Raw genomic sequence first — 26,560 nt, forward strand, 5'->3', positions numbered from 1 at the left:
TCTGAATGCAGAAGATCAAGTCCCTGCCTTTGTGAAGCTTACATTATAGCGAAGGGGATAGATAATAAGAAGCTGAACACATAAATCTCATTGCTTATGACTACTAATTCCAGTAGTTTGAAAAATTTGTAACTATATGTGGTAATTGATACTAACTACAATTAGACTCCTGAAATTAATGTTTTATATCAATTATATATCTCAATAAAACAAAAGGAATAAATGAGAACTCTACTTTTAGTTTTTTAATTAACCTCCATATTGTTCTCCAGAGTAGCTGTACCAGTTTACATTCCCACCAACAGTGTAGAAGGGTTCCTTTTTCTCCAAACCCTCTCCAGCATTTATTGTTTATAGACTTTTTTGATGAGGATTATGATCTGTTGAGATGATGCCTCATTGTAGTTTTGATTTGAATTTCTCTAATAATTCGTGATGTTGAGCATCTTTCCATGTGCTTTTTGGCCATTTGTATGTCTTCTTTGGAAAAATATCTATTTACATCTCCTGTCCATTTTTTGATTGGGTTATTTGTTGGATTTTTTGTTGTAGTTGTTACTGAGCTACATGATTTGCTTGTATATTTTGGAGATAATCCCTTGCCAGCCACTTCAATTGCAAACATTTTCTCCCTTTCTGTGGGTTGTCTGTTTTGTTTATGGTTTGCTTTGTTGTACAGGAGCTTTTAAGTTTAATTAGGTCCCATATGTTTATTTTTATCTTCACTATTCTAGTAAGTAGGTCAAAGTGATTTATGTCAGAGAACATTCTGCCTATGTGTTTCTCTACAAGTTTTATAATAAAATAGAGCTATCATATGATCCACCAACCCCACTCCTGGGCATATATCCAGAGAAAACCATAATTTGAAAAGATACATGAACCCCAGTGTTCACTACAGAACTTTTACAACAGCCAGGACATGGAGCCACCTAAATGTACATTGATGGGTGAATGCATAAAGAAGATGTGGTACACATACACAATAGAATGTTACTCAACCATAAAAAAAATGAAATCATGCCATTTGCAGCAACATAGATGGTCCTCGAGTGAAGTCATACTGAGTGAAGTAAGTCAGACAAAGAAAGACAAGTATCATAGGATATCACTTGTATGTGGAATTTTTTTTAATGGTGCAAATGAACTTATTTACAAAACAGAAATAGAATTACAATCCTAGGATTACCAGAGAGGAAAGAGGGAAGGGATAAATTGAGAGATTGGGATTGACATATACACACTACAGTATATAAAATAGATACCTAATAAGTACTTACTGTACAGCACAGGGAACTCTACTCAGTACTAATTAATGACTTTATGGAAAAAGAGTCTAATAAAGAGTGGATATATGTATATGCATAACTGATTCACGGTGATGTACAGCAGAAAGTAACACAACATTGTAAATCAACTATGCTCCAACCAAAAAAAGAAGCTATCCTTGAAACGCCAAAAATAGGAATAAATGGGAGTATGAATACAGAAATTGTTGGGGTAGGATAGGGCACAGTTTAGATCTAAATGGTTAGAGAATGTCTTTGTTAGGAAGTGGTATTTCAAACTCAGATAATATATCATGCAAAGATCTAGGACAATAAACACCCATGTAAGTACAGGTAGAAGCTTGTGATTTTCAAAGAATAAGAAAAGTTGATTTTGCTACCTGGAAGGAAAATGACATAAGAGGCTGGAGTAGTGGGCAGCATCAAATCATTTAGAAACTTCTAGCCCACAATAAAAAGCTTTTATATGAACTCCTGGGGAAGGCTGCTCAATACAATATACTAAGAGGAAGGCTAAAAAAGCTCTCCTTAGAAAAATCCATGTCTTCATAAGCTCTTCTTATATTGAAACGACCTATTTACTTACATGTCTATTTATATGTTCCTTTATTATGCTACATTCCACTTTTTTCTTTAAGAATTTGAAGTATTAAAGTGCACTAAAAGAAAGAATAAGGAAAATATTAATTTAAAAAGGAAAAACAGGATGATGATTTGCAGATGGATAAATGCTGACATTAAGTCAAGCCTGTAAGTGTTATGAGCTCCCTTTAAATAAAGTGGGAAATCACCAGAAAGGATCTTCAGTGTTGAAGTTTTTTCAAGTGTTGTTATGATTCTCTATGTTTCTTTGATTCAAAAAATGAAGTAGAGAATGGAGAAACATTATCTGTCATATGATTTTCACTAATTGTAAGAAGAAACAAATCTGTTTACAAGGAAAACTAAATTACTGACTCCTAGTTCTATAATTTCTTTCAAGATGATTCATATGAGGGAGAATGAGATACACTGAACAGTGGTTCCCCAAAATATCTGACGTATATACATATAGTTAAACACAGCTGCTTCTTATAGCATTTATTAATAAGATTCAAAGGCATTTTATAGAAATATAGCTCAGAGGAAGCAATTCTTTCCAGATCTAAGAACTGAGGTCCAAATATCTGCTTTCTGATAATCTATCTGCCTTAATCCAAAAGTCTGACCTTAAGCTCACACTGGTCAGAGTGGCCACCATCAAAAAGTTTACAAACAATAAATGCTGGAGAAGTTGAGGAAAAAAGGAAGCCTCCTACACTGTTGGTGAGAATCTAAATTGGTGCAGTCACTCTGGAGAACAGTATGGAAATTCCTTAAAAAAACTAAACATAGAGTTACCATATGATCCAGTGATCCCACTCCTGGGCACATGTCTGGAGAAAACCCTAACTTGAAAAGATACATGCAGCCCAATAGTCATAGAAGCACTATTTACAACAGCCAAGACAATGGAAACAACTTAAATGTCCATTGACAGATGACTGGATAAAGATGTGATACATGTATACAACGGAATATTCAGTTCAGTTCAGTTCAGTCACCCAGTCGTGTCCGACTCTCTGCTACTCAGACATAAAAACAATGAAATAATACCATTTGCAGCAACATAGATGGATCTAGACATCATCATACTAAGTAAGAAAGAGAAAGACAAATACCATTTATCATTTATATATGGAATCTAAAAGATTATACAATTGAACTTACCTCTAAAATATAAATAGCTTCACAGACATAGAAAACAAACTTATGGTTACCAAAGGGGTTACCGTACAACATAAAGAACAATATTCAATATCTTATGATAACTTATAATGGAAAAAAATCTGAAAAAAATGGAAAAATCTTATATATATATGTACATATATATACATGTATACATAACTGAATCACTTTGCTATACATCTAAAACTAATAGCAGTATTGTAAATCAATTACACTTCAATTAAAAAATAATCTATTATATGATTGGTGCTTTGGTTGACTGATTTGAGGGAGGATCTAAGGAAGTGATGGTCTGCTCCAGATTGTATGTTGTCTATGCAAGGGCCATTCTAAGACTAGGTATCTAGATAAGATTTTATCTATATAGAGGGCAGAGAAGAAGGAGATTAAAGCTGTAATTGGCTTTTTTTTTTAAGTAGTAGACACTCATTTTAGCCAAGAGAGGAGGATATTTGGTATTTTATGACTGGCACAGTGACGTTGTTTTTTTTATCCTTAGACAAAATTATAAAGTAGCTTTGTTTTGTTTCATGTATGTGTCCAATAACAGAATAGCATGACCTAGCTGAGAGTGTCAGAACAGCTTGTAATAACTTTGAGGTCTAGTCACATCATTTGTGGACATCTGGGGCTGCATTTATTGCCTTCAAGTTTTTTAAAGTCTTCATTGGCCACATGGTATGCACACTTAGGGGAGTTAGAGTTAGATATACTGGTTGATTAATTAATCAAGCAACCAGTTGATTTGTTAACATTTCCTTCTATCTGTAAGAATTTTAAAGAAGGAAAAAGACATCATTTCAACCGCATAGAAAATAAAAACACTGAAATTAAGGAACATCCCAAGGGAAGTGAATAACAAGCAGAGCGATGTCTCTTGACATTGTTTACCTTTAGCATCAATAAATGGATCCTCAAGGATCAGGAAAAACAGGACTTACTTCCTGGCAGTCTCTGCTTATAACCCCTCCATCCCTCAGCAAACATATTCAAGAATTTTTACCACAACCATTTCCAGCTCTTTCCTCCTCTCTGGTTATTGTTAAGAAGACTATCTCTTCTAAGAGAATAAAAAATAAACTTTTGAGAAGCTCCAGGTTAGAATTCCCTTTGCTGATCCAGGTAACAAGATTATGCAGTGTTTAGCAGAGCAAAAAATCATAATCTACTGGTTTTTACCCACAGCTCTCTTTGAATTATTACGGTCATACGCATACAACCAATATCACTTAAACTCTTACTGGTCAGGCAATAGTCAAAGTACTTCCACAGGAATTCATCTCATTCAGTTATCTTTGTAACAGTCCTTTAAAGAAGGCATAATTGTGTGCTTATAATAGCTGAGTATTAATTTCTTATGACAAATAAACAAATAATTCTAAATAATAAATAATAATTTAAATAATTCTAAATTCAATAATTTTTCTATCGTATACAGCTCCCTACCTGTCATCCTACTCTGGAAAATTATCCTTATTTTTAAGTGTCTTCCAGAAACAGATTATCCAATGTTACAGCCCCTCACTGAAACTGTACAAACTAAGGAAGTGAATTGAGTTGTCATGGTTGGGAAGATCTCCTGGAGAAGGAAATGGCAACCCACTCCAATATTCTTGCCTGGAAATTTCCATGGACAGAGGAGCCTGGCAGGGTGAAGTCAATGGGGTCGCAAAGAGTTGGGCATGACAGAGCAACTGAGCACACACACATGAAACATCTCTGGGTGGGTTCTAGAGAGCCAACAAATGGGTACCAAGGCTTCTACTGTCCTGAGTTTTGAGGGAAAATTAAAATATTGGTGAATGTCTTCCTTGTAATGTGTACGGCATGGCCTGGTTCATTCAGACATACTTTATCTCAGTTTTTCCAGGGTTGACTAATTTAACAAGTAAACGAAGAAAACAAGGCGATTGTTGTTAATTAACTCAGTCCAAATGGCCAGGGTACAAATACACAGACATCACTGCACCCATGTTCACAGTACCCTCTGTAATTGATGCAAGGTGAGTTTATTGGTCTTTTGCTGTTTGTTTGGTTGATTGGTTTGGGGAATTTTGTTGACAGTTTCAGCTCAGACTTGAGGCAGGTAACATCATCAGTCTTCTGTACAGAGGAGCTCAGTAATGAAAAGTGAATAGTGATACAAGCTAATTAAATATGTTAGATTGAGCATAAAATGGTGATGGTAATTCCTGTTTTCTAGAACACCTTCCTGTTTTCTGTAACAGCTCTGTAAGACTTCTTGGCACAGAATTGCTGAGAGGGATAAGTTTTACTTAAAAGTGTAACATGATCAGTTTTTCCATTTTTCAAGGAGTACTTGGTTGCTGCTTAGAAAATGGAGGATAGAAGGGCAAAAGTAGAAGCAAGCTGTTAGAATGCTGCTGCAGAAGTCTAAGGAAGAAAGGATGGTAATTTGAACTTGAGAGACAGCAGTTAAGACAAAGGAGTGCATGATACAAGCCATACTTTAGAAACAGAAGAATCCTGCTAATGAATTGGCTGTGAGGGGTAAAAGAAGAGATGTAACAATGAAATAGACTATACCCGAAAAAGTAAGTTCTTCAACATTAACTAAGCTATTTAAAGTGCTGAAAATATTTGAGATGATAAAGTGATTAACACACATAAAAATAACCTTTTAGAAGGTTATTTCTTTAAATCATAAGGCTGAGCACAAGACTCAAAACTCATATAAGATAAAGATTGCTGTAAATTACATGCATTAAAATGTTCTCCTAAACCAAATTTGAAGACAGTTTTCTTTATAATTTCCGGAATACTTTCCCTTGAAAGTAAAAAATTTCTAATATAAGCTCCTACTCTGAAAAAAACAATACTGCCAGGAAGAAAACTATGCAGTCTTATATGACAAAACTAAAAGAGAGAGAAGTCATTAAAATGCAGCATATAGCTCACTCCCTAGGCTCTGGTCAATAGAGACCTCACCATCAGAAAAGAATGTTGACAACTGGGGCTTTCACATGCTAACAGTTGCAGTGATAAATAGTGCAATAATGATGGAACACTGTTGAACTTATCTACTGAAGGTAAAGATACACATGCCCTTATGATCCAGCCTACAGAAATGCATGCATGTGTGAACCAGGAAAAGAGAACTGTATTCATAGTACCATTACTCCTAACAGCCCAAACTAGAAATAGCCAAAATAGTCATCTATAGTACGATGGTTTAATAAGTGGTGGTTTATTCATAGAGTACAGTGGAGTGTAAATGGACCACTATAGATGATTGTTACAACATGAATGTAAAAAACCTTACTGTTGAACAAAAGAAGCCGTCCAAATACTACATATACTGTGATTTCAATTATGTAAAATAAAAAACAAGCAAAACTAAAAAAAAATGTTTCAGAATGCATACTTAGCTATTAAAATAAAGAAAAATAGGGAGGTGATTACCATTAGGAAAGGAGAGTGTTAACAATTGAAGGGGCTAAGAGGCAGAGGATAGTCATCCTCTTATTGGAATGGAGCATAAGAGGAGATTCTAGGGTACAGGTGATCCTCTATTTCTCAACATCAGTGATAGTTACTGCAGAATTTTATATATAAAGATTTAAATGTTGAACATGTTTCCATATATTTCACAATAAGTAAATATCTCTATATATACTGATATTCATTAAATTGTGTTTTTATAATCCAACTGTTAAACTAGGACAGTAATTCAGGATTAGGCTAAAACAGTAACTATTGATACATAAATGTCTATTTCATTCCCCAGAGTGGCTTCAATTCATATCTGGGTTCTCACCTGTCTTTACAATTATTCAATAATGTGATTTTGTTTTCACAGCTCCCAGACTCATGAAAATCTACAACACCCCCAACACCTCCAGCACCATCACTGGCTTCATCCTCCTGGGCTTCCCTTGCCCCAGGGAGGGGCAGATTCTCCTCTTTGTGCTCTTCTCTGCTGTCTACCTCCTGACTCTCATGGGCAACGGTTCGATCATCTGTGCTGTGTGCTGGGATCAGAGACTCCACACCCCCATGTATATCTTGCTGGCCAACTTCTCCTTCCTGCACATCTGGTATGTCACCTCCACTGTCCCCAACATGTTGGCCAACTTCCTCTCTGACAACAAGCTCATCTCCTTCTCTGGGTGCTTTTTCCAGTTCTACTTTTTCTTCTTGGGTTCTACAGAATGTTTTTTCTTGGCTATTATGGCATTTGATCGATACCTTGCCATCTGCTGCCCTCTACATTACTCCACTCTCATGACTGAACGTCTCTGCACCAATCTTGTGATCAGCTGCTGGGCACTTGGTTTCCTCTGGTTCCCAGTCCCCATCATCATCATCTCCCAAATGTCCTTCTGTGGGTCCAGGATCATTGACCACTTCCTGTGTGACCCAGGTCCCTTGTTGGCCCTCACCTGCACTAGAGTCCCTGTAATAGAGTTAACTAGCTCTACCTTAAGTTCTCTCCTCTTATTTATCCCCTTTCTCTTCATCATGGTGTCCTATGCGCTGGTCCGACAAACTGTGCTGAAGGTCCCTTCAGCAGCTGGACGAAGAAAAGCTTTCTCCACCTGTGGGTCCCATCTGACTGTGGTTTCTCTTTTTTACGGATCAGTGATGGTCATGTATGTGAGCCCAACATCTGAACATGATGCTGGAATGCAGAAGATAGTGACTTTGTTTTACTCTGTAGTTACTCCACTCATTAATCCTGTAATATATAGTCTGAGAAACAAAGATATGAAACATGCTATGAAGAAATTATTAGGAATATAAAAGTAAGGGTCTTGATTTAAAATATTTGGGGGGACAGAAGCTGTTTTTAATTTCTTGGTTAAAAAGAAGACTAACTGACTTTAGGACTATAAGCCATCTCAAAGATGTACCGCATATCCCCAGTTTTGCAAATGATAGAGCCATAGATTGAAAAACTGAGTTTAGTTTGCTGGGAAATATAATTAAATATAAATTTCCTGCCAATCTAGAAAACCTCTCCACAGTGGTGGAAGAGAATAAAGCAGTTTTATTATTTATTATCTATGGGTGTGAGAGTGGGACCATAAAGAAAGCTGAGAGTAGAAGAATTGATGCTTTTGAACTGTGGTGTTGGAGAAGACTCTTGAGAGTCCCTTGGACTGCAAAGAGATCAAACCAGTCAATCCTAAAGGAAATCAGTCCTGAATATTCATTGGCCGGACTGAAGCTCCAGTACTTTGGCCACCTGATGTGAAGAACTGACCCATTGAAAAAGACCCTGATGCTGAGAAAGATTGAAGGCAGGAGGAGAAGGGGACGACAGAGGATGAGATGGTTGAATGGCATCACTGACTCGATGGGCATGAGTTGGAGCAAGTTCAGGGAGTTGGTGAGGAACAGGGAAGCCTGGCATGCTTCAGTCCCTGGGGTCACAAAGAGTCAGACATGACTGAGCGACTGAACTAAACTCACTGATTATTGAATAAGCATTAAAGCAGGAGACTATGGGCATCTCAGGCAACCCACTGAGAAATGGCAAAGACTGAAAGAAATTTTATCCTTTAATAGTCAGGCAAATACAACCCATTACATACAGGTTCTCAAGATAAAAACTAATCCTCAAAAAGACTCGACCATTTTATCACACATAGTCAATTCATCCTAGATTCACCTGGTAATTGGACTGGCCATCTGTGTTTGCTAATTGGCTTCACACAAAGAAGAAAAGACATTTCTATATAACAAGAGGTAGTTTTCAACTTGGAAATTAGGCCACCAATGTTATGTGCCTATCTTCCCACAGGAAATGGAAGATTGGGGCCTTTCTATCTTGATTATTACATTTCAGAAAGTCTTCCCAGGTCCTTGACAAAGACATTCCTAGGTCATAAATCTGGCAAGGGTGCTGAAAAACCTGTCAAAATTTAAAACTTTTAAATTTTACATTCATTTCAATGACAGAGAAACAAGTACAAGTTTTCTAAAGTAAGTGTTCTGAAAACAGGAAGAGGGGAAAGTTTCTTCCTTTATCTTCAGCATGGATACTTACACCTCTTTTTTTTTTTTTTTTGTATTTGCTCTTACAAATTGTACAATCCTGGGGCAAAACTTGTCTCCTATTACTCTTCCAACACCAGCAAACTCTTCACTTTTCTGGTAGTGCTTTTATTTCTGTCTTCTAAAACATCTATCATGATAACATCAATTTTAATATTGTATATATCTTCAGGTCAATATGAAAAATAGCATCAGCAAAATAAAAAGTCATAAATAAATGAAAAAAAGTAAATAACAAAGGAAAGGCTTTTAAATATCTAAAAAGACATTCTATTTTGTTCAGAATTAGAGAAGTACAAAGAAAGCTATAATAAATATATCTCTTTTCCCCCCAAATTGACAAAGATCAAAAATAATGTTGAGAAAAACAGCAATCTCTTCCCTTACTGGTAGAGCATAAATTGGTACAATATCTATGGAGGACATTTTGCCAAAAAACTATCAGAATTTATTTTTTTTTAATTTATTTATTTTAATTGAAGGCTAATTACTTTACAATATTGTATTGGTTTTGTCAAACATTGACATGAATCTGCCCCGGGTGTACATACGTTCCCCATCTTGAACCCCCCTTCCACCTCCCTCCCCATCCCATCCCTCTGGTTCATCCCAGTACACCAGCCCCGAGCATCCTGTATCATGCATCGAACCTGGACTGGCGATTCATTTCACATACAATAATATACACGTTTCAATGCCATTCTCCCAAATCATTCCACCCTCGCCCTCTCCCACAAAAAACTAGAAATAGAACTGCCATACAACTCAGCAATCGCACTCCTGGGCATACACACCGAGAAAATAACTATCAGAATTTAAAGGGCATACCCTCTGACTCAGCAATTCCACTCTTAGGTATTTATCTGAGGAGTATACTCACAAATAAGAAAAATGACATGTGTACAAGAATATTGACTACTGTTTCTAATAGTAAAAGATTGGAACAATCCAAATCCCATTAATTAAGGACTAATTAGATAAATTATTGTATATACATAGGGTGAAATATACTATATAACTGTTAAAAATGAAGATCTGTACATGTTGATATAAAAGTACCCTCAAAGTTAAAGAAAAAGTGAGATGAAAGAGATCTGTCTTGAGCCATCTTTCATATGAAGAAAGATTACATAAATATCTACATATTTATGTTCATAAACACATTGTGTATCTCTGAAAGAAGAAACTAAGAACAGTGATGCTTTTGAGAAACAGAACTGGGTATCTAGGGACAGGGAGAGAAGGAAATATTTTCTCTGTACATACAAGCCTTTGTATATTTAAAATTTTTCCATATGCATGTATTTCATTTACTATGAATATTTTTTTTACTATGAAATTGGAACCAAAGTAACATTTTTTCATACTTCTGTGATTCTTTGAGAAACTAAAAAGAAGACTGTTTCTCAGAGGAAAATTAAAAAAAAAAAAGAAACTGACAACCTCTTCATGTCATCTCACTAAAATTCTTTTGTTCAGCCAGAACAAAGTAAGAAATGTCTTCCTCTTCTGAGGACCTATGAGAATAACAAACTATGAAAAAGTGAAAGCAGCTTTTTAAAAATAACTGTTGTATCATCTTCCTCCATAGTCACTTATTCACTAAAACAAACACATTCAATATGTTAGGCACTGAACTGGAAGGGACAAGCCATATACAGAAGCAAATAAGACACATTTCCTTCTCTTCTGGGGATCATGAACAAGTAGTAAATGAAGCAAGATGTTCTATAAACAAGGGAATTTTAAGTTGCTATGGGAGCAGGTAAAGGAAGGCACGGATAAAAACCCATGAGTATGAAGGGGTAAGAAATCATGGCAAGTTCCGAAAAATGCATATAACCATTCCCAGACCACTATCTGTTTACTTGTATACTACAATATACAGAATAGAAGTATTCCTCAAATAGATGTCCATGTAGCATTTACCACCCATCATGACTTATATTTGGCCAAACCTATTAATATATTAATAAGCATCCTTAATCGAAATAAATACAATTTCAAGATGGAATATAATTCACAATTCATCAAACAGATATAGATAGAAAAATGGCTGATTCATGCTGATGTTTGGTAGAAACCAAAGCAATACTATAAATCAATTATCCTTTAATTAAAAATAAATAAATCAAAAAAAGGCCCAAAAAAAGACAAATAGAAATAAAGAAGCACATCATTGGGATAGAGGTATTAAAATATAAAACTCAATCTTCAGATGCCATCACAGTACAAATATTACTGATATTTATTATTAGTATTTGTTTCCAGGGAACTCAACCTACAAGACCATGTCACTTAGAAAGAAAATAACACTTGAGTGCTTAAGTAAATCAATGAGCCAAAAAAGACACATCAACCTACCTCAGATCTTTCATGAGAGTGAAGTATTTCAGTGAGCGGCAGATGGCCAAGGGCTGATCATTTTCCATGACAAAGTAGAACTGTGCAGTTGTTCTGGGGGAAAAAAGTAGAACCAAGTGATGAAACCGGAATAGGAAATGGTCTTGGCTTTCGAAAGCAAATTGTCCTATATGTTGGACTTAAAAGTTGTGAAGTAATTTTAAAAGTCACAATAGCTACACTAGCTAACTCTCAATGTGCCTAAAATGAACTTCCACTTTAGCCATGCTAGTAATGTACAGCCTCAAGCATACCTTTCATATCTTCATTTTATAGATGAGGGAACTAAAGCCTAGATTGAATAAGCAAGTTGCCCTAACAGTTAATGAGTGTTGGAACCAGCTATGACTCCAAAAACCATACTATAACGTGTTATGCTATGGCATCTCTTAATGTTAGGTTATCACATGTGAGCTCCCGAGCTAAGCATTTTGTATACAATCTCTCTTTTAATCCTCATTACATTATATGAGCCATTACCATTTTACATGTTTTACAGAGTAGAAAACTAAGGCCTGGAGAGAACAGGTAACAATTTACCAGTAATACAGTTTAACAGTAACTAGAAAAGCAGGGATTCAATCAGGTTTCTCTGAGTCCAAACTCATATTCATCATCACCATTTATTTGTCATAGCAGACTTACATATATTGTTTAAAAGCAGGAAAAATTCTCCATGTGCCTCTAAAGCTGAAATAATATTCAACTATTATTGTTTGGGTAAATGGTTGATAAAAACTTAATGAATAAGTATAGCATACTATTGTAAATGCAATATGGCACACGTGCAGAAAAATTAAAATCTAGTCTTTAGAAAAAAATACAAAGGGAAGCATTTCAAAATATTTGAAATGGCAACGTTTGGGCAGTAATATGGAGGTTTGGGAGGTCTTTTTTTTTTTTTTTTTTCTATTTTGGGTTTTTTTTTTCCCAATTGTATGCTTTATTTTCAAATGTTTCAATACCAAGTACAGATAGTCCCCAACTTACTATTTAACCAGTTTTCAGCTTTACAGTTGTGAGAAAATAATACACATTTGGTAAAAACCATACTTTGAATTTTTATATTTTTCTGGCCTGTTGATAAGTAGTATGATACTCTCTCACAATGCTAGGTTCAGCTCTGAGCCACAGCTTCCAGTCAGTCACATGATCATGAGGGTAAACAACCTATACACTTATACCATTCAGTACCCATGCAGCCATTCTGTTTATCATTTTCTGTACAGTGCTCAACAAATCAACAATAATATTTATTATGAAAATTCAGCAATTTTATGATGAAATAAGCTTTATGTCAGATGACTTTAGCCCAAAAGTAAGCTAATACATGTTCTGAGAACATTTAAGGTAAACTAGGCTAAACTGTGATATTCGGTAAGTTAGGTGTAATAAATGCATTTTTAAGGCTCAAGAGGGAGGAGATATATGTATAATTATGGCTGATTCGTGTTGTTGTACTGCAGAAACCAACACAACATTGTAAACCAATTTTCCTCCAATTAAAAAATTGAAACATTTTAGAGCATTTACTTACCATATTTTCAATTTTAAAGGTTTTATTAGGATGTAAACCTATTTCAGGTTAAGGAAGATATGTAATAGTATATAAAGAATACTTTGAATCTCCAGTAAGTTATTTTGTAAATAATGATAATGATAAATCTAGCTCAGTTTCCCAGTTTAAAAGAACTAGCATATCTTAAGGATGCTCGTCTATATAAAACCTCACTAACCATTTGTCCCTTATTTTTTCTAACAAAACTAGTATTTGTAACTTCAAAATTTTCTTAATTTTCTGTATTTTCTTAATTTTCTCTGAATTAAATTAAGAGACAGCCACAAGGTACCCTGAGGGAATGGGAGCTGGAGTTGAAGATAGAAAAGTGAGCCCTTAGTATTGGACAGAAGGGAAGAGGTCCCTTAGCCCATCCAGCTTCTCATCAGTCAGTTTCACTGGTACCATGCAGAAGAGGGGAAGTTTCTCAACTTTGATATATCAACTGATAATGTATAAAGGAAGGTGAAATCATGCTAGCAACATTTCAAACTGAAGACTGTTATCAATCATATTGCATACTTTCTAGTTCTGAATTAATATGTCCCTACAGAGTTGGAGAAGGAAATGGCAACCCACTCCCGTGTTCTTGCCTGGAGAATCCCAGGGACGGGGGAGCCTGGTGGGCTTCTGCCTATGGGGTCACACAGAGTTGGACACGACTGAAGTGACTTAGCAGCAGCAGCAGCAGCAACAGAGTTGGCCACAGTTTACATTTCACTACTATTTAAATTGATATTTCTCAAAAGTACAAATGAATTTCTAGAATAAAGTAAATAGGTCTGCAAAATTTAATACAAATCACAATTTACAACCCTGTTTATTTATAAATATGGATAGATGCATACTTAAGTATATATATAAACATATTTGAGAAGATATGGAAAATAATTCTAAAGAAATATCACAAAGTATAAACTGAAGAAGCTTTTGCATTTTACTTCAGTGATAGAGTCATACAAAATATGTTCTGGATACTAATGGGCCTTTATATCTAAGATATAGTTCATTTCCTATCCCAAGGTCAATGTTCTTTAGCGCTCCAAGTTCTTATCATTAATAATTGTATAAAATATCTGTGGCACTTTTTCGTATTTTTTCTTCTGAAATATTCATGTTAAATTCCCATAATAAATGAGGACAAGTTTTAATGTTCTTTGCATTTCTCTATTTTTCCAATTTTCATATTCATTCACAATCCAGAGTAGTGGCACATACAAAGTAAATATTCAGTGATGGATTTCTGGGAGTCATATATTCCATCAGGTGTAAGCCACAAAAGATATGCAGCAAAAAGCAGAATAACATTTACTTGCTAATATGTTACTACAGCTGAAATAACTCCGTAAAACCTTTCTCTATATTTTTGCAATTTTTCTTCTTTTTGTTATCTTCTTTTCAGTTCAGTTCAGTTCAGCTAAATCATAAGAAAAATTGTATTTTGTTTGCAGATGTTTAAAAAGACTAACTGCTTCCAAATAAGACCTTGAGAACCAGGGGGGAAAAAAAGGCATATTTGATAAATAAAAGTGAGCTGATTACTGGTATTGTTTTTTATTATCAAACAAAACTTCAGCTTTGCAGAAAAGTTGCAATAATAGTAAAGTACAAAATGTCTATATGCCCTTCATCCGGACTTCAAATCATTAAAATTTTACCACTATTTCTTACAGTCTCTCTGTGTCCTTTTACATCTATTACCCTCTCTCTGTCCATATGTCTGACTGTCTCTATATACACACCTATTAAGTGTAAGCTGAAGACAACTTACCTAAATGATTTAGTGTGTATTTTCTAGAATTAAACATATTTTCTCACATAACCTCGCATAATTATCAAAGTTAAGAAATCTATGCTGCTTTAATACCATTATGCAATATAAAGACCTTATTCTGTAATTTCCCAAATTATACTGCTCGTATCTTTTATAGCAAAAGGTGAAGAGAGATTTTATTTTTCTGGCCCATGATCCAATCAAGTTTAGATACTGATCATTTTTTAAAATAAAATGAGCCTTTTTGTGTTAGTAAATTGGTGAAAACCTCAAAGATTTAAAACAGACTTTTAAAAGAAAACTCAATTCTTGGGAAAAAAATTTTTATTCAAAATTAAAATTTCTTATTTGAAACTGTAAGTAACTCTTTCTAAATGATAAATGCTTATCAGATTCAACACAAGATTTCTATTTTTTCTACAGAAAAAGGCCATGATAGTCTGGGGGAAAGAGGGATTGCACAGCTTCGTTACTCCCTAAAACCAGTCTCCTCTGTCTGATAGCAAGACAAGCACCTGTCCCCAGCACCCACAGTTGACAACAACTTATCAGAAGACCAAAGAACAAACTCCAGCAAGACGAACACCTTGGCTTGGGTTTTGTTTGACAGAATCTCCCCTGATCATATGAGAAGTGTTCTGAACAGATTTGGTGAGTGACTGATGAACCTGTCGATTGAATCTCTGGCCATCTCGAAGAGACTAAAACTAAGGAAAAGATATTACTTCCTCCATCACTGGGGAAAATAAAAGCAATAATGAAGGCACAACTGTCTCCAGAGGAGATAGGAAGTGAACACGGGAAGAACTAGCATAGACCTGTCTCCTGGCACAATCCTTCTAGAGGCAGCAAATGATTCCTCAAGGAGGACGAGACAAGCTGTGCTTATAACCCATGGATCCTAAAGCACATACATTCACTGATCCCCATCCAACCTACTCTTCACACCTTCTCTCCCAGCTGGTTACTACAAAGACAACTGCTTCTACTCAGAAAAGTCTGTAAAAAACTGAGAAGCTTCAGTTGAGAATCCCTTTCTTACTTCAGGAAAGAAGGTAATTCAGTTTTTAGAAGAGAAAAATATTAAAATATAGACGGAGAATCTACATCTCTGGAGAAAAATGTCTCCTGTAACTCCGCCACAATTTTACCCAAAACATCTAATATTTACCACATGTCAGATATTGAGAAGCTGCTTCCACCTTGTCAATTTATTATTCCATTCAATAGTTTTCATAACAACCCTCTGGGGAAGGTGTTATCATCTCCATCTGACATCTGAGGAAACTAAGAGTCAAAAAATAACTGGCTTATAGAATTGGCCACGACAATGCAATGTTTAGGTGTTGGAATTCAAATCCTGGGCTCTTGTATCCAAATTCAGTACAATTTCTAGCATAACATAATTGGCTGCCACTCACCAGTAGTGGATAAATACACTTTGCTTTGGGCTTTTGAAAAAGTTTAAACAATAGGATATATATGTATATGTATATATATATACCCTATGTATATTGCTAGGCATTTTAAAACTATTCTTTCTGTAATCTTCAAAATGCCCTCTGTAGTTGTATTCACTTCACCTTACAGAAAAGGACACAAAACCATGGAGAGGTTAATACTTGGTCTAGCATCCATGGCTATAATGTTGTGGAGGTAGGATTCAGACTCAGGTGGTCCAGTTCTGGAAGCTGTGCTTCTGTATGGAGTAGCCTGTCCAGGCCAGCAAGGAAAGGACTGTGCTCACAGGGGAATCATCCAGGCTGGCTGCTGAGAGAAGTTAGTGAGGATACCAGGACTCCACTCCACTGTAGAAAACAAAATTCTATTGTTTTCAGGCTTGGAATATATTTCTTCCAAAATATGTTTTATGTATAGATATTAAGGAAGCTTTTATTCTCTTCATTATAATGCATACATTTTCCAAAATTTCAATAATAACCAAACTTTATAATCAGAAACATAATTTTGAAAAAAAGCAATTAATAAAACAATTAAAACTATTTTGTGCCACAATTTTAATAAAACAATGAACCCAACAGACAAGGTTCTTGCCCTCATTTGGCTGGCAAAGATACACACATAAGAAACAAAAGAATTTCAGACTTTGATAGGAATTTACAAACAAAAGAATGACAGAGATACTTACATAAGGTGTTCAGAAGAACAGAATAATTAGGCTGGAAAGTGAAAAATGGGCTCCAGATACATTTCCAGGTGAATAGAACATTTAAAGCAAAGAACCCAGTCAGTAAAGAAGTTGTGCATTCCAGGATACAAAGAAGGCCTGTGTAAATGAAGAAGGGGGAATAGGAAAAGACAGATCAGAAAAGGGAAAAGGGAAGAAAATGGTAAAATAGGTGGAAGCCAGATCATTCAGGGGCCCATGTATCATAAAAGGGAACTTGGATTTTATTCCAGGTTGAGTTGTGGGATGTTTCTGCATAAGCAAATTGCATGATCTTATTTACACTCTTAAAAGGTCAGTCTGTCTGCTGTGTAGAGAACTGATTGTATAGAAGCAAAGGCAGGAATCAGAGAAATCATTTGGGAGACCTTTGCAGTAATTTAGAGAAATAATATGGGTAACTTAAACTATTAGGGTGCTGGGGAAAGAGAGAAGCAGATGCATCAGGGCTCAAGGCGTATTTTAGAAATAAACATAACTACAGCTGAACTGTGTACAAAGGATAGTAGAAAGAGAGATGTGCTATTAAAACATAACGAAAGTTTTAATTCAGCATTCACTTCAGCGAAGTGAATCAGCTATAGACATACATATATCCCTTTTTTTGGATTTCCTTCCCATTTAGGTCACCACAGAGCACTGAGTAGAGTCCCCTATGCTATACAGTAGGTTCTCATTAGTTACCTAGTTTATCCATAGAATTGTAATCTCTCAGTTCATCCCAACTCCTCCTTCCCCTTCTTGGTATCCATATATTTGTTTTCTATGTCTGTATCTCTATTTCTGCTTTGTAAATAAGTTCATTGGTATCATTTTTCTAGATTTCACATAAAATTGATATAATATTTGTTTTTATCTTTATGATTTACTTCACTATGTGCAACAGTCTCTAGATCCATCCATGTATCTGCAAATGGTACAATTTTGCTCCTTTTTATGGCTCAGTAATTTTCCATTGTACCACATCTTCTTTATCCATTCACCCATCAATGGACATTTAGGTTGCTTCCATGTCCTGGCTATTGTAAATAGTGCAGCAATGAACATTGAGGTGCAATGTATCTTTTTGAATTATGGTTTTCTCCTGGTATATGCCCAAGAGAGGGATTGCTGGGTCATACGGTAGCTCTATTTTTAGTTTTTTAAGGAACTTCCATACTGTTCTCGATAGTGACTATATCAATTTACATTCCCACCAACAGTGTACGGGGGTTTCCTTTTCTCCACACCTTCTCCAGAATTTACTGTTTGTAGATTTTTTGATGATGATCATTCTGACTGGTGTAAGGGGATACCTCATTGTAGTTTTGATTTGCATTTCTGTAATAGTGAGCAACGTTGAGCATTTTTCATGTGTTGGTTGGCCATATGCATGTCCTCTTTGGAGAAATTTCTGTTTACGTCTTCTCCCATGTTTTGATTCGGTTGTATGTTTTTTGAAATTGAGCTGCATGAGCTGACAGATAAATTTACAAGCTGAGCAAAAGCATAGAGAAGCTGAACACATAATGCAGTCATCTTCTCCCCTCCCAGTCTCACTCTAGCTGAAGCCAGCAAGGCACTGAGGTAATGCACATTAAGATAGAAATGGACAGAATCATGGGAGTTCTTATTGAACACATGAGTGAGTACCCCTTGACCTGAGAACCAAGTAATACTGATTTTGACCGAGAAGAATGGGTTCCAAAGTGCTGTGCACAGCACTGCATTTTTATCACAGAGAATAGACAGAACTATTTCAACATGGTCATATTATTGATATATTAATTTTATTATTCAAGAAATCTATTTAGATGGCCTCTTTCTTGGTGCTATTTTTTTCAGGAAATTTTCCCCATCAAAGTTGATTGATTTACTTATGAAATTGTCAGATAATGATAATAGGGAGAATGAATCAACAAGTTAGGTTGGAAGATAGCCAAATGTCAACTTTTAAATGGCATCAAAAGTCACACATGTTTTCCTGCTTCAAAATCACATGATCCAACATCGTACCTGCCTACAAGCAGCTACATTAGGTGACAACTCAAGGAGTACATAGGAAATGCAATTTTCCACTTATTATAAGGAAATTATAGAAACCCTTCTAAATGCAAGATCATGTACACCCCCAGTCATCACCATGACACTACTGTTTGACATAGCAATAACTTCAGCCTACCCTTAAGAAGCAGTTTGCCAAGAAGAACAATAACTCAATGTATTTAATTCAAAAGAATTACACATTGCATTCTCCTACTGGGATAAGCTACATGAGGTATGAGTTTTAATCTCTTGTGTTCATTGCTGTATCCCCAATATTTAAACGTAAACACTCAATTATAATGAATTAACAACAAGTAAATAAATCTCAGCTTCATGTTGGGACAAAGAAAATGAAGCTCCTCTGCTATTCCAGGGATATTCAGTAATTATGACCTTTCACAGCTCGCAGACTCATGAAAATCTCCAACACCCCCAACACCTCCAGCACCATCACTGGCTTCATCCTCCTGGGCTTCCCTTGCCCCAGGGAGGGGCAGATTCTCCTCTTTGTGCTCTTCTCTGCTGTCTACCTCCTGACCCTCATGGGCAACGGTTCGATCATCTGTGCTGTGTGCTGGGATCAGAGACTCCACACCCCCATGGACATCCTGCTGGCCAACTTCTCCTTCCTGGAGATCTGGTATGTCACCTCCACTGTCCCCAACATGTTGGCCAACTTCCTTTCTGACAACAAGCTCATCTCCTTCTCTGGGTGCTTTCTCCAGTTCTACTTTTTCTTCTCCTTGGGTTCTACAGAATGTTTTTTCTTGGCTATTATGGCATTTGATCGATACCTTGCCATCTGCTGGCCTCTACACTACCCCACTCTCATGACTGGACGTCTCTGCACCAATCCTGTGATCAGCTGCTGGGCACTTGGTTTCCTCTAGTTCCCAGTCCCCATCATCATCATCTCCCAAATGTCCTTCTGTGGGTCCAGGATCATTGACCACTTCCTGTGTGACCCAGGTGCTCTTCTAGCACTCACCTGTGCTAGAACCTCAGTAATGGAATTTTTTGGGCAGTCATAAGTTCTCTCCTCTTATTTATTCCTTTCTCTGCATCATGGGGTCCTATGCTCTGGTCTTGAGAGCTGTATTAAAGTCCCTTCAGCAGCTGGACAAGGGAAGCTTTCTCTACCTGTGGGTCTCATCTGGCTGTGGTCTCACTCTTCTATGGCTCAGTGATGGTCAGGTATCTGAGCCCAACATCTGGGCATGATGCTGGAATACAGAAGCTTGTGACTCTGTTTTATTCAGTGGGAACCCCACTCATTCATCCTGTGATCTATAGTCTGAGGAACAAAGATATAAAATATGCCCTGCAGAAATTTCTGGAAATACAAAAATAAGAAACTTGGTCAAAAAACAAAAGGGGAAATCTTTGGGCAACTGGGCTATCTTTATACTTTTCCAGGTTAAAAAATCTTAAGTAAATAGTGAGTACCAACTCAATGTACATGAGTTGAGTAAACTCCAGGAGTTGGTGATATACAGGGAGGCCTGGCATGCTGCAGTCCATGGGGTTGCAAAGAGTAGGACATGACTGAGTGACTGAACTGAACTGAACACTTTGAGAACTGTTCATCTTATTGTTGAACCTATTCATCATGGCTATTCGTACTTTTCCCAAAATTTTAGGAGAAAGGACTCAGAGACTTTATCCAACTCCCTCATTCTGCAGATCAAGAAAGTGAAGAATGGAAAATTTGAGTGATTTGCTCTGGTAATAACTTTAAAATGTTTAGAAAAATCTTTATACTTCTCATTCTACTCATAAAGAGAGAAATACATAATAAACTATAAGAAAATATTGAAGGGTTTGGCATTCTGGTGTACAACCATCAAATATTCTTTCATTTAAAAGGGGAAAGCATGCATTACTGATAAAAGTCTAAACTGGTGCAACTTCTACTTAGGCCATTGCAAACAATTTCAGAAAATTTAAAATTCACATATCCATTATCCCAGCAATTGTACTCACTCTTAGATACACAATCTACACATATAATCATACATATGTGAGAAATGCATTTTTAGAACCCACTCAAATGCCTATTTATTGAGACATATTTCAATATGTATGACATTCATGCAATGGAATATGATGTAGCATTTCTTAAATGGGAGAATTTTAGATATACAGATATGGAACTACCTCCGACTTATATTTGTTATTAAGTGAATAAATGATGCATAGTATGTAAGTTGTCATTTATTGATGAGATTATAAATTTGTCCTTGTGGTTTAAAAAAAGGAATATCTTTCATAGGATAAATAAGAAACCTAACCATGGTTGCATTTGGCAACAGGATGTCTTGAAGAAGGAAGAAAGACTTATTTTCACTCTTTGGTATCTTTGAAACAAAATTTTATAGATAATAACGATAGCTCTACTGGTAAGTTTTCTGAGAACTGGAGCCTAAGAAACAGTCGCCCACAATTCCTGGGTTTCTTGGGGAATCTATGGCAAGGCACAGGCTGTTTCCAATGCAAACAAAGGAGCCGGGATCCAAAAACCCACAAACATCATTTCATTCAGACTTCTTGGTTCTGGAGAGAAAATATGGGAAATTATTTTGTTCTTTGAAGATGTTTTCCAATTTCAAAATTGGGAAAGGAGTACATCAAGGCTGTATATTGTCACCCTGCTTATATAACTTATGTGCAGAGTACATCATGCAAAATGCCAGGCTGGATGAAGCACAAGCTGAAATCAAGATTGCAGGGAGAAATATCAATAACCTCAGATATGAAGATGACACCACCCTTATGGCAGTAAGCTAAGAAGAACTAAAGAACCTCTTGATCAAAGTGAAAGACAGCAGTGAAAAAGATTACTTAAAACTCAACATTCAGCAGAACAGGCCTTCACATAGTTAGATCTTTTCAGAAAATGGTTTTATGAGTTCCAATTCTTGCATCTTCTTATACCTAGAAAAACACTGACATCATTAATGGTGAAATCTGCTTTGGCTATTAAAAAAATTTTTTTTTTACAATTAAAAGTCAAAATAGAGTAGCTATGGTTCAGACACCCTGGGAAATAACTATTTCCCAGATATCCTGAAAAATTATATTATGGGTGTGATTTCAGATTAGACGCTGTGACCTAATGTAGGTCACATTAGAACTTAATGCTCCTGTAATGCATTTTTGCTTCTGTACTTTGCTTGCTGCTCGTAAAACCAAAGTTACTCCATTTTAAGATAAGGTTGTTTTTAAGTCAAGATTCCTAAAATTGTTTTTGAAAAAAAAGAAAAAGAAAAAAAAAAAAAACCTCAACATTCAAAAAAAGAAGATCATGGCATCTGGTCCCATCACTTCATGGGAAATAGATGGGGAAACAATGGAAATTGTGACAGACTATTTTGGGGGACTCCAAAATCACTGCAGATGGTGCAGCCATGAAATTAAAAGACACTTGCTCCTTGTAAGAAAAGCTATGACAAACCTAAACAGCATATTAGAAAGCAGAGACATTACTTCACCAACAAAGGTCCATCTAGTCAAGGCTATGGTTTTCCTAGTTGTCATGTATGGAAGTGAGAGTTGGACCATAAGGAAGGCTGAGCCAAAAAGAATTGATTCTTTTGAACTGTGGTGTTGGAGAAGACTCTTGAGAGTCCCTTGGACTGCAAGGAGATCCAACCATTCAATTCAAAAGGAAATCAGTCCTGAATATTCATTGGAAGGACTGATGCTGCAGCTGAAGCTCCAATACTTTGGCCACCTGATGCGAAGAACTAACTCATTTAAAAAGACCCTGATGCTGGGAAAGATGGAAGGCGGGAGGAGAAGGGGATGACAGAGGATGAGATGGTTGGGTGGCATCACTGACTCAATGGACATGAGGCTGAGCAAGCTCCGGGAGATGCTGATGGACAGGAAATCTGGGCATGCTGCAGTCCGTGGGGTCGCAGAGTCAGACACAACTGAGCAACTGAACAACAGCTGAAGATGCGCGGGAGGAAGTAAAGTTTGTTAAAGTGTTTGTTAAAGTGTTCACCTAGTCCCACCAGGTGGCTCTAATGGTAAAGAGCCCGCCTGCCAATGTAGGAGATCTGGGAGACCTGGGTTCAATCCCTGGGTGTGGAAGATCCTCTGGAGGAGGGCATGGCAACTCACTCCAGTATTCTTGCCTGGAGAATCCCATGGACAAAGGAGCCTGTCCCTGGTGGGGACAGTTCACAGGGTCGCAAAGAGTCGGACACAACTGAAACGACTTAGCATGCATGTAAAGTGTTAATTGGTCTAGTTTCAGGGCTATTACATTTGCAAGCCTTGCTGCTGCTGCTGCTGCTAAGTCACTTCAGTCGTGTCCGACTCTGTGTGACCCCATAGACGGAAGCCCACCAGGCTCCCCCGTCCCTGGTTTTTCGCTAATTCATTAAAAGCATTTAGTGAATACTTGTAATACATCAAGTATATATGTAGGAAATAAATCAGATAAGTCAGTAAGTCACATTTCATTCCCTCAAGGAGTTGACAGTGTAGGATGAGAAAAAATTAAAACTGTGAGATGTGCTATGACCAAAAGAGAGATTAGTTGTTACAGGAGTCAACTGGGGAACAGTATATGCAAACAATGGAAAGGTAAGTGGTGAGATAGCACGAGAATGAAGTATTTCACACAGATAACTATAGCTCATGGACTACAGGGTAAAGGTAAAGATCAGGTGTGTCCCTGATAGACATTCATAGAAAGGGTCTCTGAATCTCTTAAAGAAAACCTGTCTCATGGTTTACAGTTTACTGCTACTACAAGCAAAAGAAATCTGACTGCATTATATGACAAAATAATTATTTTATCATATAAAATATGATATAATAATGGTATATTATATGGTTTCCCTGAGGGTAGGAAGCAAGGAAGCTGAAAATTGCTTCAGCTCTTTGCACAGCAGCTTACATTCAGCATTTTGTCTCAAATGCATTTGTAACATAGTAATTGTTTGATAATAAATATCCTAATTCTCTTTCTTATTTACATAATACTTGTTTATTTTAAACATTTTTAATGTATTTTTTAACTGAAGGATAATTTCTTTACAGAATTTTCTTGTTTTCTGTCAAACCTCAACATGAATCAGTCATAGGTATACATATATCCTCTCCCCTTTGAAACTCCCTCCCATCTCCTGCCCCATCTCACCCCTCTAGGTTGACACAGAGCCCCTGTTTGAGTTTCCTGAGTCATTCAGCAAATTCCCATTGGCTATTTATTTTACTTACGGTAATGTAAGTTTCCATGTTACTCTTTCCATGCATCTCACCCTCTCCTCCCCTCTCCCCATGTTCATAAGCCTATTCTCTATGTCTGTTTCTCTACTGCTGCCCTGTAAACAAATTCTTCAGTACCATTTTTTAGATTCTGTATATATGTGTTCAGTTCTCTTTATGGCTCACTTCAGTCTGCATCATAGGTTCTAAGTTCATCCACCTCATCAGAACTGACACATTTGAGTTCCTTTTTATGGCTGAGTAATATTCCATTGTATATATGTACCACAACTTCATCCATTCAACTGTCAGTGGACATCTAGGTTGTTTCCATGTTCTAGCTATCATAAATAGTGCTGCAATGAGCAGCACTGTTTACTACATATGGGATACATGTGTCTTTTCAATTTTGGTTTCCTTAGGGTATATGCCTAGGAGTAGGGTTGCTGGGTCATACGGTGGTTTCATTTCTAGTTTTTAGAGGAATCTCCATACTGTCTTCCACAGTGGTGGTATCAGTTTAAATTCCCACCAACAGTGCAAGAGCATTCCCTTTTCTCCACATCCTCTCCAGCACTTATGGCATTTTAAACATTTTTTAAATAGTAAAGTATAAATATATTTCAGTCACCTCAATTCCACTGTCCAGGGTTCCATATCATTACATTTTAGTTATTCATCTCTTTAGATGTATTTATGTGCATATGTATAATATAGACAGAGTGTAAAATTTACATTAATGCATATGATTTACATACATATGATTGTAAACATACACACATATAATTTTACATATATGATCACAACAGACAAGCTGTCTCTCAGAACGCCATCTTCATTTTTTCTTAATTTTTAAAAATTAATTTATTTTTATTGGAGGCTAATTACAATATTGTAAAGGTTTTTGCCATATATTGACATGGATCAGCCATGGGTGTACATGGGTGTACATGTACATGATCTTTTCCTCTCTTGTTACCTTTATTCTTTCCCTACCTCTGTCCACAATTACCTCACAACTAAATAATCAATATGAATAATCTAATGTGTATCCTCCCATATTAATCTTAATGCACATGCAATTGTATGCTTATACACACAATCACATGACTCTTTGTGACCCCCATGGACTGTAGCTTGCCAGGCTCCTCTGTCCATGGGGATTCTCCTGGCAAGAATACTGGAGTGGGTTGCCATGCCCTCCTCCAGGGTATCTTCCCAATCCAGGGATCCAACCCAGGTCTGCCTCATTGCGAGCAGGTTCTTTACCATCTGAGCCACCAGGGAAGCCCTTATTCTAAACTACTTATACCTTTATTTTTATAAGATAGATTTCTAAGAATGTATTGATATTTTTGGATCAAAGATCAGTACACTTAATATTTAGATATTGTTAGATTGCTTTCACTCAAGGATATGCACAATCACGTTTCCACTATAAGTACCCATTCACCCTTAGGAGCTAATAAAATTACTTTAAATTTTGGCAGTTTGGTGGGTTAAAAGAGACAGTCCACTTCTTTTACTAGTGATAGTTGAGCATTTTTTCCCTTATGTCATTGGCCAGTGGATTTTCTCTACTTTTTGCTTGTTAACATCTTTATCCATTTTTAATTTTTCATATTTTGCTCAAAAAATATTTTACTTATTTTAGATATTAACACTTTACCTGTCAAATGCATTGCAAATATTTTTCTCTACCATTTCATTTTGTGCTTATAGTATCTTTACTAAAATTTTATTACACATACTGAATATTTTTCCTTGTACTAATAACTAGAGATTTATAAAGAATAAAAATAAGTCAGTTTGGATTGTCAAAAGAGGTTATTTTCCCATACAACAGAAAAAAGTGGCGTTAGCTACAAGGCTATCCAAAGACAATTCATGAGCTCTGATTAATTCTCATTCCATAAAGATCTGTAAGATCCAGATTATTGTTGAGTAGGTTAGAGATTACAGGGTTTGAGACTGATTTCACTACAGAATATACCAATATCATGATGTGATTATTTTCTGCATTTTAACTGAACTCCTAGAAGTAGAACTCAAGGAATGAAATAGTAATTTATGACTGGAATGAGGGTACAGGACAGAACATCGGTGGGTCCATGTCACAAAGAAAGTGATAAATAATGTTAGGGAGAAATGAAAACTAAGCACATAAGGACATGAATGAGCAATCACAAGAATACTGGAATACGCAGAGCCACCCATGCTGGGATAGTGCAGCAGATGTTCAGGAACGAGTCATTAGCTTAGAAAGAGAGAGCCAGTACCACTCAGTTGTGTGAAAGGAAATGAAGCAGAAG

At 36.3% G+C, this 26,560-nt stretch overlaps 1 protein-coding gene and 1 pseudogene across 11 annotated transcripts in view; one reads left to right on the plus strand and one right to left on the minus strand.

The window, feature by feature from the left end:
- LOC148776805 (GTP-binding protein 10 pseudogene) overlaps nt 1–11,723 on the minus strand; it is a 67,840-nt pseudogene extending 56,117 nt beyond the window's left edge. The window contains exon 1 of the transcript XR_016038331.1: nt 11,442–11,723. The product of XR_016038331.1 is annotated as a GTP-binding protein 10 pseudogene (transcript). The remainder of the gene's footprint in view (nt 1–11,441) is intronic.
- Nucleotides 1–19,563, plus strand: part of LOC148776808 (olfactory receptor 11G2-like) — a 52,601-nt gene extending 33,038 nt beyond the window's left edge. For 4 of the 10 annotated variants that reach the window (XM_088840079.1, XM_088840077.1, XM_088840080.1 and 1 more), the window contains 2 exons: nt 4,918–5,059; nt 6,877–7,820. In XM_088840079.1, the coding sequence (XP_088696205.1) occupies nt 5,053–5,059; nt 6,877–7,820 (951 nt within the window). In that variant the 5' untranslated portion in view covers nt 4,918–5,052. Of the gene's footprint in view, nt 1–4,917; nt 5,060–6,876; nt 7,821–15,235; nt 18,969–19,427 lie in introns of those variants that run through there. The other 6 variants (XM_088840074.1, XM_088840075.1, XM_088840081.1 and 3 more) reach the window with 3 other exon arrangements.
- The last annotated feature ends 6,997 nt before the right edge of the window (nt 19,564–26,560 follow it).

This window comes from Moschus berezovskii, chromosome 9 (genome assembly GCF_049115385.1).
Source record: "Moschus berezovskii isolate FMDL1 chromosome 9, NW_MosBer_1.0, whole genome shotgun sequence".
Classification (NCBI taxonomy): domain Eukaryota; kingdom Metazoa; phylum Chordata; class Mammalia; order Artiodactyla; family Moschidae; genus Moschus; species Moschus berezovskii.